General features: G+C 28.9%; 2 protein-coding genes across 2 annotated transcripts in view; one reads left to right on the top strand and one right to left on the bottom strand.

Moving 5' to 3' along the window:
- Positions 1 to 1,903: 1,903 nt before the first annotated feature.
- On the bottom strand, positions 1,904 to 3,590 carry LOC125857146 (probable WRKY transcription factor 7). The gene is made up of 3 exons (XM_049536827.1): positions 2,653 to 3,590; positions 2,421 to 2,546; positions 1,904 to 2,305 (listed from the first exon to the last, which is right to left on the bottom strand). Exons 1-3 carry the CDS (start codon positions 3,426 to 3,428, stop codon positions 2,143 to 2,145), a joined length of 1,065 nt encoding a protein of 354 aa, XP_049392784.1. The 5' UTR covers positions 3,429 to 3,590; the 3' UTR covers positions 1,904 to 2,142.
- A 103-nt stretch (positions 3,591 to 3,693) lies between these two features.
- Positions 3,694 to 15,431, top strand: part of LOC125857134 (WD40 repeat-containing protein HOS15-like) — a 281,455-nt gene continuing 269,717 nt past the window's right edge. Inside the window, exon 1 of the mRNA XM_049536812.1 lies at positions 3,694 to 3,697. The gene's annotated coding sequence lies outside the window, so the exon portion shown is untranslated. The remainder of the gene's footprint in view (positions 3,698 to 15,431) is intronic.

The raw sequence follows: 15,431 nt of genomic DNA on the forward strand, positions 1-15,431 counted from the left end.
ATATTAAAAAAAAAAAAAAATTGACCCATCGCCAGTTCCGACAACGAAAGAGGACACCACTAAAGCCCAAATTTGACTAACCAACATATCGATACTGTTCTCATTTCTGACTCTCAAATTTTCAATATTAACTTTCACTTTCACACATTCTTGTTAGGATTAACTTATAACCTAAGAAAAAAAATGTATCTTACGTTATTAAAATTTTTTATATATTGTTCAAGTCTTCATGGTTTCATGTAGTCAAATACTCAAATTTTGACTAAATCAAATAATAATTGATTACTGAATTGTGTATTTTATGTGCTTGATATGTCTAGTATGACGATCAGTGTAGGCTCAACCAAATGAGACCCCTAATGAAAGGGTCCATCATTAACTTTAAAATATTTTTTTAACTTAAAAACATCTAAAATTAACTAATTCAAACAGTTAAAACATAGATGACTTTTATCTTTTAATTTTGAACATAATTTGAGAAAAGTCATATAAAAATCCAAGAATATAGCATAGGATACCAAATAGTACCATGTAAAGGAGGGTTCTCGTAATTTGACCAGACAAAGTTATCTACTACTTGGGTATAGGGCACGTTCATCTCTCCACATGTGATCCATTTTCTACATCTTATTACAAAATACTATTTCTATTTTCTATTTTTTATCCTCAAATTTGTCAAAGATCCACTAAATATTTTTATAACCATATTATATTTGTTTTATATTAGTCGTTCACCTTATTAGAAATAATTATCTCAAATTACTTTAATTATTCATTCATTTTTATTTGTCCAATATACTAAAAATAGTCATCCGCTTTACTTGTTCAATTTGAAAATATAAAAGATAATTTATCATTTTGTATCTATTTTAATTAAGAATGTCTCAAGTCAAACATAAACGAGTAAATATAAACGAAGGGAGTACTCCTCAATTACCAAACCAATATAAGTTTAATTTTAAAAAATCCGTTTTACCCCAACAATTTTTTTGGAAGCCTACACAATTTTATAAGTTCCAAAAGTTTCCTTCTCAAAGAAGTATGTTAATTGATAAATAAAGATATATTAGTAAAATTATCCAACATATACTTCTTAAATGGCATATAGAGAATAAAATAGATAATTAATATGAAACGAAAGAAGAATCCAACACAATAAACCATTAAAAATAAATTATTTGTAAAATCAATTTACTCGCATCTCAATTATTTCACAATTTTTTTATACTTCTTCTATTCATCAGCATAAACACCAAAAAACTATCTATCAAACAACCAAACATTTTTCTGTCTGTATTCAATTATTAGTGTTTCCATATTGACTTTGCAATATTTATACACATTAAGTTGTGCAAGTTGTGACCCACGCACACCACCCAAATCGTTATCTGTCCCTTGAGTCAATCCACAAATATTAATTTCAAAAGATTTATCTCGAACCAACATCTTCCCCTCAATTATTATTCCAAATTAGCCAAAAATAATTTATTAGACAATTAGCTGGACCATACATTTGAATAATATAATAAAAACAACACTACCTCAAAAAAGTCCAAACTGATGTAACACCCACCCATTTTCCCATTAATTATATATATATATATAAATATATATATATTACTTAAAGTTTGTCAAACGTCTCACTTACGACACGTTCTTGATTAGACTAATCCCAACTTGATTAAATTCTTTAATCTTAATTCCCATTGACTAACTATTATGGTAGGAGCCAAAACTCTATAATTTATTTTTAATTGTTTTTTAGTGGAAGATGGAATAAGTGGACTTCCTTGCTAGAACCAACCTAACGTGTATAAATAATTAAACAAAGAAAAAAAAAAAAATCTTCCAACATGATATGTATAGTATATTAAATTAAATTAAAAAAAAAAAAAGTACCCACTAAAGTTTTGCATGATTCAATTTCCATCAAATCCACAATTTGAGCTCTCTATCTTCTTTTCAAATTTTTTCCACGCATAATCAAAAGTATTTCAACGACAAATACATAGAGAGAATAAAAATTAAACAAATATTGCCTCTTTTTTTTCTTTTTCTGTAGGCGTTGACCATTAGATCGACGGTGCTGATTTACTCTTCATGTTTCTAAAGAAGATCTGAGCCGTTGATTATCATTAAAATTTAAGAAGATTCAAGAACATGAGCTCCTGGTGTTTCTGTAATGGAATGGGAATGATTGTGTTCTCCTTCATATGTAACAATCAACATCGCTGGATCATCTAATGCTCTTTCTACATGTTTTCTTGCTGGACATCCTCGTACACTGCTACATTTGTAATATCCTCTGGAAAAGTTCAAAATCAAAATCAATACGGTTGCTCAAATAATAAACACCTTTTAAATTAAATATGAAATTATGGGTTCAACTCATCAAGAAAGCGAAAAAAGTGAGGATTTACCTAGGATGAGGAGAACCCTTGATGGGTTTTTGACCATATTTTCTCCATGAATAATCATCAGGTGGAATATCAGCCATTTTCATGCTAATAGCAGGGACTCTTACTACTCTTTTGACTCTTGATTTTCTGAATAAATTATCAATAAATCAGTTAAAATTCACATAAATTTGTAAAGATCTGTATATTTATGGATTTAAAGTGATAAAAATGGAATCTTGGGGTTGATTTTTACCTTTTCTTTGGGCAGTGGCAACGGCCGGAGGACCCACCGGCGCTGCTGCACTTGAGAGCAGTATCGTCCATGGAACTACACTTTCTTTTGAATGAAGAAGTAGAAAGAGGTGGCCGGCCGGCGGATGAAACCTGAGAAAGATTTGTTATTTGAAACCCAGAAGATAAAGACTGTTGTAAGCTCTCTGTTTCCCCTGTTAACGATGACATAAACGAAGTCGCCGGCGACGGAGAAGCAAAATTGATGGTAGTTGATGCTTCTTTCCTCTCAATCGACCCATTTTTCACTAATTGAAGATGGTTATGAGGTAACGGAGGCAATCTTTGAATTGGGGTCGGACAGTAGATTTTGGTATTTGAAGTTTGGGGCTTTTCGATTTCTTCAATTTGGGGGTTCTGATTCTTAATGGGTTGTTGTAATTGTTGTGGTTTTGATGGAAGAGGAGGAGAAGGAGAACTAATTGGGCCTCGGCGGAATCTAGCATGGCCAGTTCTGTTTTTATCAAGTAAAGAAATGAACTTTTTAAATTTGTTTACAGCAGCATCAGCTACAGCTTGATAATCTGCAGAAACAGAGGAATTACCCAAAGAAGAAGATGACGAATCTTGAAAATTCGGTTTTTGTTGATGTTGATTTTGATGAGATTGAGACAACAATCGGATTAATTTCTCGACGCTTTGAAGTCCGGCGGTCGCAGCTTCTTGTACGGCGGTTTCCTCCATTTTTGATGAAAAATTATCGGTTCTGTAACCACTGGTCATTAAGTCTACAGCCATGTTTAGAAAACCATAGAACAGAGAGAAGAAGAAGATTGGAAAGAGTGATGAGAGGGGTAGAAGATAATGAAGATATAGAAATAAAAAAGAGAGAGAGAAAATGGAGGAAATTCTTATTCTAATCAATGAGGGAGAGAGTCAAACTTATGATGCTCCTTTTTCTCTTTTTTCTTTTGTTTTTTTTCTCTACTTTTATTTTGCACCTTTATATCTTAATAAATGACTTTTTTTTTTTTGACCGGATATTTGGATTTTGAAATCGAAACCTTTGATTATTAACCAGAATCAATACTATTTATAATTAACAACGAGGATTGTGGTGGATTGATAAGTATTCTGTCATTTTTAATTAAATATATTAAACTCTAATATAAATATCGAACACTACATAAAAAATCAAACAAAAAATATATATGGTTGTTAAAATTCAAAATATTTAACTAAAAAGTTTTTTTCATATCTAAATCTCAAATTTAAGAGCTTTAATTTGTTATTATATCACAATCTTTATTGATCTAAATATAAATGACTAAACTTTAACCTTATAGCTTATAAAGGGGTCGTTTGTAAGTTGATTAAATTTTTATAGATATCACTAATATATAAATTAGTTATGATCTCTGCCTCAATTTATAGTATATTTTATATTTAATAAAATTTAACATTGAAATACTTATCTTATTTTTAATAGAACGATTTATAGTCATACCAGTATCTATCACTTATTTTAGATCACTCCGTAACTTCAAACAACATCTAAAGGATTAAGCCAATGATATGTGTCCACGTTAATTATTCATTTCTTTGTAGGAAAGAAAAAGAGGGCATTGACTATAGTATTTTTTTTTAGTGTATTGGAGACCGGTTAACGGGTAAACCGGTGGAAAATGGAAGATGACGGAGGATGAAGGAGGCAGAAAGTCAAAAGGAAGTAATGAGCCGTTAGATTAATGAATGGTAAAATGAGAGTTAGGTTGGAGCCAGTGAGGTAGAGTTGACTCTTTAACATCTTTTAATGCAAAAGTCCATATGGGGTATACATAAAGTCTCTTTTATTTTTACAGGCATATGATATTTAAAACCTACTCTTATGCATTTATTTTTACTTACTCATTATTTTAAAACGTAAAAAATACTCTTAAATTAGGTAAAATTAAATAAAAAAATCCTTTTTTGTTCATAGTTAAGATAAAAAAAAATGAGTAATTTTTAGATTTAACAAACATAAAAATCATATTAGCGCTATATGACTACAATTTTGTTATTTGTACTCCATAGCAAACATAATTTGTATTAAAATCGCAGGCAGCATTTGATAATATAAAATCGCAGACATCTAATTTGTATAAATAGCAATAATTTGTATAAATCCGGTGTCTGTGTTTATGAAAATTGTGTTTCTATATCTATATGTTCTTTGTGTTAGTATATCTGCATAGAATTTGAATTCGTATACAATTTAATCGAGTTAAAATTGTTGTATTTGTATATCAAATCTTTCTCTCGCTTTATACAAACACAATTATACATTGTATTTTGTATAATTTGTGTTTGTATAAAGCGAGAAAGAAAGAAATGGAAAAAAAGAACTAGACATGGGAAGGTTTGTATTGTATAATTATAAGTGTGTAGGACGAAGAGATATTTGTATTTGTATATACATTTTTCTCTCGCTTTATACAAACGCAAATACAATTTATACATTTATGTTTGTATAAAGTGAGAGATGCGAGAAAGAGTGGCGAGCGAGATTTCTGGGGAGAGAGGCGAATGACAAAGTATTTGCTACGAATTAGAACTAAATAAAACTGTGGTTATAACATTTATTTTGAATTAATAGTTTGTTATTTTATACAAATTTCCCTTAAAAAATATCTTTACTACTAATAATTTAATTTTAAAATATCTTTATTATTATTAGATGGGTGAAAAATATTAATTTTTCTTTTTAAACACATCATATTCCTAATAAAAATATAACCTTGAAAATAACTTTATTTTTGTTATCTTTCTTTTAAAATCATTTTAACTAACATAAATGTAGGAAGTAGTTTTTTTTCTTTCTTATTATCATTTTATCAATGAAAACAGAATAACTTTATGTACTTTTTCAACTGATAATATATGTCATATATATAAAATATTTTTATTTTTTGATTATTTTTAAATTGAAGTAGGATAAACATTTTCTTATAAAAAGATTCTGATTAATAAAAAGAATGTCTTTAGAAAGAAAGAAAAAACATATTTATTTAAAAAATATATTTTTGAACCAAATCATCGAGGACAGGGACATTTTAAAACCAAACTACTAACTAAGACATATTTATTCAATTTCATATAATTTATGGATATTTTTATACCCCTTTCCGTATTCATCATACTAAAAAATATGTTCTTCTCATTATTTCTCGAGACCCATAATCAAACATCAACAAATAAATTCATTAAATATATGTTTGATCAAATAATATCAAATAAATTGTAATACAATAAGTATTTTTTTTAGCATATACATATTCATGTTTTGTTTCAAAAAGTTAAGTTCGATTAAATTCATGAAAATAGGGTCATAAATGCCCCATGATTATGGTAAATAGAATAACCTTGCCCTCTATTTGAATTTTGATCATAAATATGCCTTTATCATTAGTGAATTTGCTCACATTTATCCCTCAAGTCCTCAACTATGGGAAATAAAATGACATTGTCCCCATTTCGAATTATGGAAAATAGAGTAACTTTGGCCCTCATTTGCGTTTGGTCCTAAAATATAACCTTATCATTAGTAGATTGACTTAGATTTTCTCCCTCAATACGAGAAGTTAAATAACTTTATCCTTCGTTAAAACTTGATCTTAAGCATACTCTTATCATTCGTAAATTTACGTTTTAAACTATTTAAAAATGAAGAAATCTCGATCAATCAATATTTACGAGTCTTTTAGGACCTACTGGTGTCTTGTTATGCTCAGTCTTCGTCAAACTTGAAATTAAAACCACACAAAATCACAGTATAGCTAGCTAGGTCACAGCTCACATGGGATTCTTTTTTCTTCTTTCCCTTTTGTATCTTTGGGTGACTTTCGTTTTTTGTACTCTTGTTAAAATTTCTTCTTGTGAGTTTTGACAAAATATAAAACAGAATATTAAAAAATATATTTTAAAAAAATTATTGTCTTACACCAAATGAACATTGTAGGGCCCTTAACGAGTAGACACAATATTCTCAAATCTACTGGGGGATCATTTCAACAAATTGTACAAATTGTCAACAATTGAAAGACATAATTTCTTGTTAGATTTTGCGTATACTATCTTTATTTTAGTTAGAGTAACTTTTTTTTTTCTTTCTTTAATTGGTCAAGTTGATCTTTTTGTTAATAAAATAATTGTAGTAGTTCAAACCTAGGAATCATTGGGGGTTTAAATTGTCTTTAAAAGGAAAGAAAAAGCAAAAAAATGAGTGATGTAATAATAATGTAACGTATATCGAGGAGAAGAAAATGGATTTTAAAACGGAAAAAGAAAAGTAAAAGTTGACAAAGGTGAAGATATTGGGAGGGGTGTTGTACAAGTAGTTGGGTGGATTGTCAACTTTCAAGTTGAAAATAAAGGACAATTTGAAATTCAAAGTAGTATTTGAATGTGAGTTTTACTTAGATAAATTTTTAAAATTGTTACTAAAAGTCATTATTTAATTTGAAATACCTATAAATCATAGTAGTCCGTTGAACTATAATCATCAATCGAGAGCATCATAATAATATAGACTAATTTGTTAACCTTAATGGATTTCACATCGATCATTTGATATTCTTATAAATGTTATTTTTATCAATATTTCAAAAAACTAATGACCAAATCATTGTAAATAAATATAAAAAAAATATTATTTGTAGCCAATAGGTATCATATTTTTTTTGTTTTCCATTTTATTTCTGATATTTATTTTAGAATTTGACTAATGATCATATTCATGCTAGTATTGCGTAAAGTTCCGTAAATCACATGAAAGACTGAAAGTGTTTTTATCAAAAATTTTTCTATTTCTAAAATACTCAAACCCAAAATCACTAGGTGAAAATAACAAGCACCCCCTATTCTACTCATCTCATAGTAGTGCAAAACAACCTAAATTGTTACAAGATTAACCAAAATTTCACTCCATCAAAAAAAGCCATAAAATAAAGCAATGAAGCATTGACTTTGAAGCTGGATCCCACTTTATGTTGGCTTGCTTATTAAGAGTTCAGGTTTCAATAATTATGAGGGCATTTTTACACTCCAAAACATTTCTTCAAAGTCAATCTACTTCTTCTTTTTTTGGTTGAGAAATGCTTTTCTGTCGTAGGTTTCTTCTTCTCAATCCCAAAAGGATTTATTTTGCCGAAAGTAAAAGTTTATCTTTTCTCTCAAACTTAGGTTATCGATAAACAACTAATAAATGGAAGTAGGTCAATTTACACACACTTTAACTATTTTACTTGATATTTATGTTACCTTTCGTTAACACAATCTTATATCGTCTCTCTAGTTTGCAAATATGGACTTCTTTTAACACACATGAAAAAGTATTACTTCTGTTGTTTCAATCTATATGACATTGTTCCATTGAATACAAAATTTAAATAAAATAAAACAGTACTTTTTTATCCAAAATGTGTCCATGAATCATCCCATTGAGAATTAAAATTATTTTTAAATAAAAAAGTATGACATATTCAAAGAAAGGTTAAAAAGAAAAATTCAACACATAAATTGAGATGGAAAAAATAAATAGTAGATAAAATAAAAAAGGATGGCACAACTAGTTGGAGTATGACAGGGTAAAAAAACGACGACAAATTGGAATTCGACAAATTAACATATAACCAAAATATGAAGTCATTGACTGAGAATAAATTAACCTAAATGGACAGTAATTGTTAACCTAATTACTTAAATGTATATCTACGGTATGAAAAGATAGGTCTCGAGACTCGAATTCGAGCTTTGAGTATAAATTTTTTTGGATAAAAAGTGTTATCCTTAAATGAGGTCCTAGTTAGACTTTAATATAGATATCGAACACTAAATAGAAAATCAAAAAATATCTACGGTATGAAAAGGACCAGGGCAAATATTGAGTGGTCAAAACACTCTAATGAATTAAGTCGTTTCATATTTTGGAAACTTCTATGACTTTCATTAGTATTTGGAGTTCACAATAATTTTAAACGAGTCAAATCCGCGTAAACATAAAATATATCCTACTTCCTAGCACAAATATGTATTTTTTAGTGCTTCCATTTTATTTCATCAAAAATATATATTTTTTTAAAAAAGACTTGGGGTTTTGATGATTGTGACAAGGTTAAAGATGCCAAAAAAAACGTGTTTGAGAAATTTGCAGATTATAGAATTTATGGTTTCACATATAGTATAGGTCGTAATTATTTTAATATCTGACTTGTTTTGGGGTTGAAATATATAGAGGTTAGTTTTACAAATTGTAAGTAAGAAAGATATTAATGTAATAAGTTTGGCTTCGGTGGATGTAGAATTTTTGTTATGTGTTTATCTGAACTCAAAAATTTGTATTCGACATATAGATTTATATTAAAATTTTTAATGAATATAAGGTTTTGATTCATAACTACAACAATACAATAAATTTATTACTACAAATCTTTATAATTAAAACCATAAATTTGTCTCTAGCCCCGCATATATAAGAAATTAGGTCATGTTAATATTAAAATCTCTCATATATCCTTGAGAGTGGAATATTAGCATGACCTTTAATTTAACATCATCAGAAATAATTTTTTCACTTATTTCAAATGTTTAAAAACTAATTACAGAGGTGATTTCAGTTTTTGCATAAAGAAACTTTTCTCTAGAGTTGTTTGGTTGAGGAAATAATTGAAAAACTTTTTCAAAATGGTTGTTAAACTCGAAATAATAGTAATAAATAAATAAAAAGTCATAATGGTGTATTATTAATGGGTAGAAATATTGTTAGTTGACCATTTTTTAATCCCCATGTTTGAAAACTAGCCATTGTCCATTTATTATTGAGATTTGTGGAACTAATCACGCATTTATCTATCGTCATAGTTTGGATAAATTTTAGGAATGACATAGTTTTAATATGAAATTACAATCTATCCCTCTTTCGTTTGTAATTATATTAATCCCTTAAAAAGTAACACAAACCGGATACATGATATGTAGGTCGAATGCATTAAAGAGTATCTCGGATACTTTATAACATAAACCAGATACATATGTAGCTCGGTACAGTAAAAACTAGCTCGGACACATAATATGTAGCTCGGATACATTATAAAATAAATCGGATAAATAATATATAGCTCGGATACAGTAAATACTGGCTCGGATACATTAATATGTAGCTCAGCTTAGATACATTAAAGAAATAAGAGATTTTAAAGGTTTTTATAAATGAAGAAGATATTGGAAATAAAAGAAGCATAAGTCGTGTATTTCAGTAATTTTTCCTAAAATTTATTCCTAGGAAGGATTATAGGCCAAAAACATCCAATCAACCAATCTCACGAATCAAGGAAGCTTAAGTCAAGATAAAGAAGCACGTAAATTAAGGAAACCACTAACACTCGTTTAGTAGACATCAACCCGAGTGTAAAGCCTCTTTAGAAATAAAGGTGATCCTATTACACTAGCTCATAATTCTAGAGCTTCATCAATAGAATTTGAAACTCCTTGCTCCATAATAATTGATTATCTTATTTATCGGGAGAAAAATAATTATCCATAAAATTTACCCTATTAATGGTGGTTTGGGTTGGCCTACTTGTGTTTTGTAAGTCAATATCAACCAAACTAGTTCTAGCTGACNAGCTCGAATACATTAAAGAGTATCTCGGATACTTTATAACATAAACCGGCTACATATGTAGCTCGGTACATTAAAAACTAACTCGGACACATTATAAAATAAATCGGATAAATAATATATAGCTCGGATACATTAAATACTGGCTCGGCTCGGATACATTAAAGAAATAAGAGATTTTGAAGATTTTTATAAATGAAAGAGATATTGAAAATAAAGAAAACATAAGACGTGTATTTCAGTAATTTTTTCTAAAATTTATTCCTAGGAAGGATTATAGGCCAAAAACATCCAATCAACCAATCTCACGAATCAAGGAAGCTTTAGTCTAGATAAAGAAGCACGTAAATTAAGGAAACCACTAACACTCGTTTAGTAGACATCAACCCGAGTGTAAAGCCTCTTTAGAAATAAAGGTGATCCTATTACACTAGCTCATAATTCTAGAGCTTCATCAATAGAATTTGAAACTCCTTGCTCCATAATAATTGATTATCTTATTTATCGGGAGAAAAATAATTATCCATAAAATTTACCCTATTAATGGTGGTTTGGGTTGGCCTACTTGTGTTTTGTAAGTCAATATCAACCAAACTAGTTCTAGCTGACCCAAACTGTACCAAATTGTCAAAACCTGGATCTTGGATAAAAAGTTTGGTATCCTACAATGAGTTGAAACGGGTCACCCACATTATCTCAAATCTTTCAATGTTAGTTATTTTAGTTACTACAACTTATAAGCTTTTTTTTAACCCCTTGATATCAATAGCATTTTCACTCATCTTCAACGTAGGTGACTCGAACATTCAGTTAACGAGTGGATGATAAAGATACTCAACCACTTGAGCTAGCCCTAACTTGTGAGCTTTGAGGTATATAGATTATCAATTTGTGCTTTAATATACCGAAAAGTGTAAAACATAACTATAGTTGGTTGTACTATAATTAAGATTTAACTCTTAGCTTGATAATTATATTCAAGTAAATAAGGATGATAATTGGGCGAGTGAGACTGATCGAGACTTAACACCTGAATTTTAACTGATCCTGCCCTGCATTATTGAATTTACTCCCAACACTTTAGTTTCAATTGAGGTGAATAAAATAAAATGAAAGAGACCAACGTGCATATACTAATACAAATTCTGTTTTTTTTTTCCTTGGGTTGACATGAAGCATAGATAAAAAAAAAAACACGTGTGTATATAATTTAAATGTCTAAAAAATAGAATATAAAACAAATAGGAGACGTGAAAAGCATTACATTGGTCAAAATTGTAATAGGAAGTTGACTTTCTTAGAGGTATTATATTACATATTTCTCATTAAGAAAAAAAAGGATGCGCATATAAAAAGCAAGTATAATTCTCTGTCAAACACCTCTTTTTATATCAATAAGCCAATAAGAAATGAGAGGCCATATTGTTATATTTTAACGATTTAATCAATGCTTATTGTTTAGTTTTAGAAACAAAATAATCATGGGAAGACTACTTTGGTAAAGATCTATCCCATAAAAATTACGGAGCTGAACCATTCAATCATACAAAGTGTATAGCTTGTGTATACTTAAAACTATATTTGCATATACTATACACATAATATGCATACCTATAATATATATGTTGTGTATATTTCGATCAGATTGATAAACTATGAACGATATATAACCGTAACTTTCTCCGAAAGAAAATGGTGAGAGAGCCAGAAAGCTGCGAATTGGCCTGGCCTTTCGATCATTTGGGCCCATTAAACTAGCCCAAGTGGAGCTTTCATGGGCCCATCTATCTATATTATGGACTTATCGAAAAGCCCAAATAACATCTTTGGACTCTTTCCAACTTAGCACATCTCTTGACCGAGCTTTGGGCCCCATATGTTCACTATGGGTTAGCGAACTCACGTCTAAGAGCCAAAGATGTTATTTGGGCTTACCGATAAATCCATGATATATATAGATGGGCTTTTCGATAAGTCTATAATATCGATAATTGTCGTGATTTTCGAAATTTAAACTTTTAAAAAGTGAATATATGACATGTCATTGCTATTGTCCGAGATGAAGTTTTACATTTTTTAGTTTGAAATTCATAGGATCGTCATGTTTTTTTTTTACTTATAAAAACAGCTTTTTCTTAAAATGATTTTTGAATCGATGGTGTTTTACATGATTTGGAAAATAGCTATTTTTAGAATTTTTCTTTAATCAAATAGATGAGTTAGTGTGATTAATTGATGAACAACTTTCACATATAGCAGACATAAAAATCATATTTGTATGTTATAATTATAGTTTGAATAATTGCGCTCCATAACAAATTTTATGTTTGCTATGGAGCTTTTGATTTGTATAATTAGCTATATACATCCAATTTTATACAAATTGTTCAGCTTTGTATAAATTCGTTTATACATTGTAATTTGTATAATAAGATTTGTATTTGTATAATTATAAGTGTATAAGACAAAAATATATGTATTTGTATTTGTATATACACTTTTCTCTCGCTTTATACAAACACAAACACATTTTATACATTTGTATACCGAATGAGTAATTGTATACTGAATCAGATGGCAAAAAATGGGATGTTTGCTGTGAATTACAAATAAAATAAACTATGATTATAACATTTAATTTGAAATAATAGTTTGATATTTCATACAATTTTCCCTTGATTGATTACTTCCACTGCGTAATAATATAAACTCAATATATTGTCAGGTTGTTAGTTTTAATATGAGAAAATAGTCAAATGAACCCCCAATCTATTAGTCAATTTTCAACTACACACTTATATTTTACGGGGGTCCTATTACACCCCTAAACATTTTAAAAGTGGAATATATTGCCCCTTAAAAGGTCACACCCAAATATATGGTAAGCAGTGTGTTGCACCCGTGGGGCCACGTAACATATATGGTACTTTTTATATATAAAAAATATAATTATTCTTTTTCTTTATTCTATTTCCCTTCTATGTTTTTTCTTTTCTTTTTCAGCCGGTTGCTTCTTTTCCTTTTCCTTTTTCTATCCTTTTCTTTGACTAAAAATTTTCTGCCATTGAAGTGGAAACTCCAAGTTCCATCTGTAACCTCAAAAATTTTAGTTTCTTAATTTAAGTTCCCAATTTTCTTATACAACTATTTCAACATGCAATATTTGGACCTTTTTCAAAATTAATTTGTGGGTCTCATACCATTGGATATTCATCGGCTTCAAAAACTTCAATATCTTGATTTTGGGGAACAATTTTATCAGAGATATCCGTCGCCAATCGAAAATTTGATGGAGCTATGGATCTTATATATGCATATGAACTTTATTTTTCCGGTAAAACACAATAACATAGCCAATCTTGAATATCTAGGTTTGGCTTACAATAATCTAAAAGAAGAAATTTTATTTGGATTGTTCATGTTAAAGAATTTGATGTTGATATACTTATATAGTAATCAACTTTTGGATCTGATTCAGATCTGGATTTCTTCAATTTTGTGTGTTGTTGTAGTTGAAGTAGTAAAAATTTAGTTGTAAAAGATACTAATTTTGAACTTGATGCTTTGTTAGTTTTATTTACTTAACTAAGTTTTCTCTATATTGTTCAATTTCGTGTTGTGCTTGAACTTATGAACACTTGGCTATTGAAAAGTGTTTAATATGCCCCTAAACTATTCGAAAAGGTTTAGATATATCCTCCGTTTAAAGTTTGGCTCACTCATGCCCTCGCCGTCCAACTTTTGGTCTAAATATGCCCTTATTGGTGTTAGTAGGTCTGCTGGACATATCCAGCTCATTTTTCATTTTTTTAAATACCACATGGAATTGCCATGTCATTTTGACTTTACCACATGACATTTATATGAAAATGGAAAGGGATCAATTATGCCCCTAAAAAATTCGAGCCCATAAACACCTAATCCGACCCATAAATCAACCCCCTTTTTAAATAAACTACCCGACCCATTTTCAACAATTTTGTTTAAATTTTTATTTTTTTCGATAAATCCCAAAAATTAGTAATTGATTAATAAAATATAGGAAAAATATGAAAAAAAATATAAAATTAACGCCAAAATTTCACAAATAAATATTGTAACCTTAAATTCAACAATTTCAACAATTTTTTTAAATTTTTATTTTTTTTCGATAAATCCCAAAAATGAGTAATTGATTAATAAAAAATGTATAAAATTAACGCAAAAAAATCACAAACAAATATAGTAACCTTAAATTCAAAAATTTCAACATTTTTTTTTAACTTTTATTTTTTCGGCAAATTTCGAAAATGAGTAAATTATTAAAAAAAATAAAAATTAAAAAGAATTGTTGAAATTTTTGAATTTAAAGTTACTATATTTATTTGTGATTTTTTGGCGTTAATTTTATATTTTTTTCATATTTTTTATTAATCAATTACTCATTTTCGGGATTTACCCAAAAAAATAAAAATTTAAAAAAGTTATTGAAATTGTTGAATTTAAGGTTACAATATTTATTTGTGAATTTTTGGCATTAATTTTATATTTTTTTCATATTTTTCCTATTTTTTATTAATCAATTACTATTTTTCGGAATTTATCGAAAAAAATAAAAATTTAAACAAAATTGTTGAAAACGGGTCGGGTAGTTTATTTAAAAAGGGGGTTGATTTATGGGTCGGATTAGGTGTTTATCGGTTCGAATTTTTTAGGGGTATAATTGATCCCTTTCCATTTTCATATAAATGTCATGTGGTAAAGTCAAAATAACATGGCAATTCCATGTGGCATTTAAAGAAATGAAAAATGAGCTGGATATGTCCAGCAGGCCAACTAACGCCCATAAGGGCATATTTAGACCAAAAGTTGGACGGCGAGGGTATGAGTGAGCCAAACTTTAAACGGAGGGTATATCTAGACCTTTTCGAATAGTTTAGGGGCATATTTGACCCTTTACCCTTCATTTTATAATGAGATTGTTGGATGAGTATAGAAATAGGAAGAGAAACCTACAAATGATGTTCATCGACTTAAAAAAAGGTATATGACAGTCCTTAGGAAGATTTTATAGAGATGCTTGGAGCCCAGAGGTGTACATGTGGCATACATTAGAGGCATTAATAACATGTACGATGGAGTCAAAACCCAGTGAGAAAAAT

This window comes from Solanum stenotomum, chromosome 2 (genome assembly GCF_019186545.1).
Source record: "Solanum stenotomum isolate F172 chromosome 2, ASM1918654v1, whole genome shotgun sequence".
NCBI classification, from domain to species: Eukaryota; Viridiplantae; Streptophyta; class Magnoliopsida; order Solanales; family Solanaceae; genus Solanum; species Solanum stenotomum.

Bases quoted from the DNA above. Each gene is read 5' to 3' on its own strand.
- LOC125857146 (XM_049536827.1), bottom strand. From the start codon at position 3,428: ATGGCTGTAGACTTAATGACCAGTGGTTACAGAACCGATAATTTTTCA. The intron at 2,547-2,652 runs GTAAAAATCAAC...TAATTTATTCAG, and splicing joins TGCCACTGCCCAAAGAAAAG to AAAATCAAGAGTCAAAAGAG. The intron at 2,306-2,420 runs GTAAATCCTCAC...GAACTTTTCCAG, and splicing joins AAGGGTTCTCCTCATCCTAG to AGGATATTACAAATGTAGCA.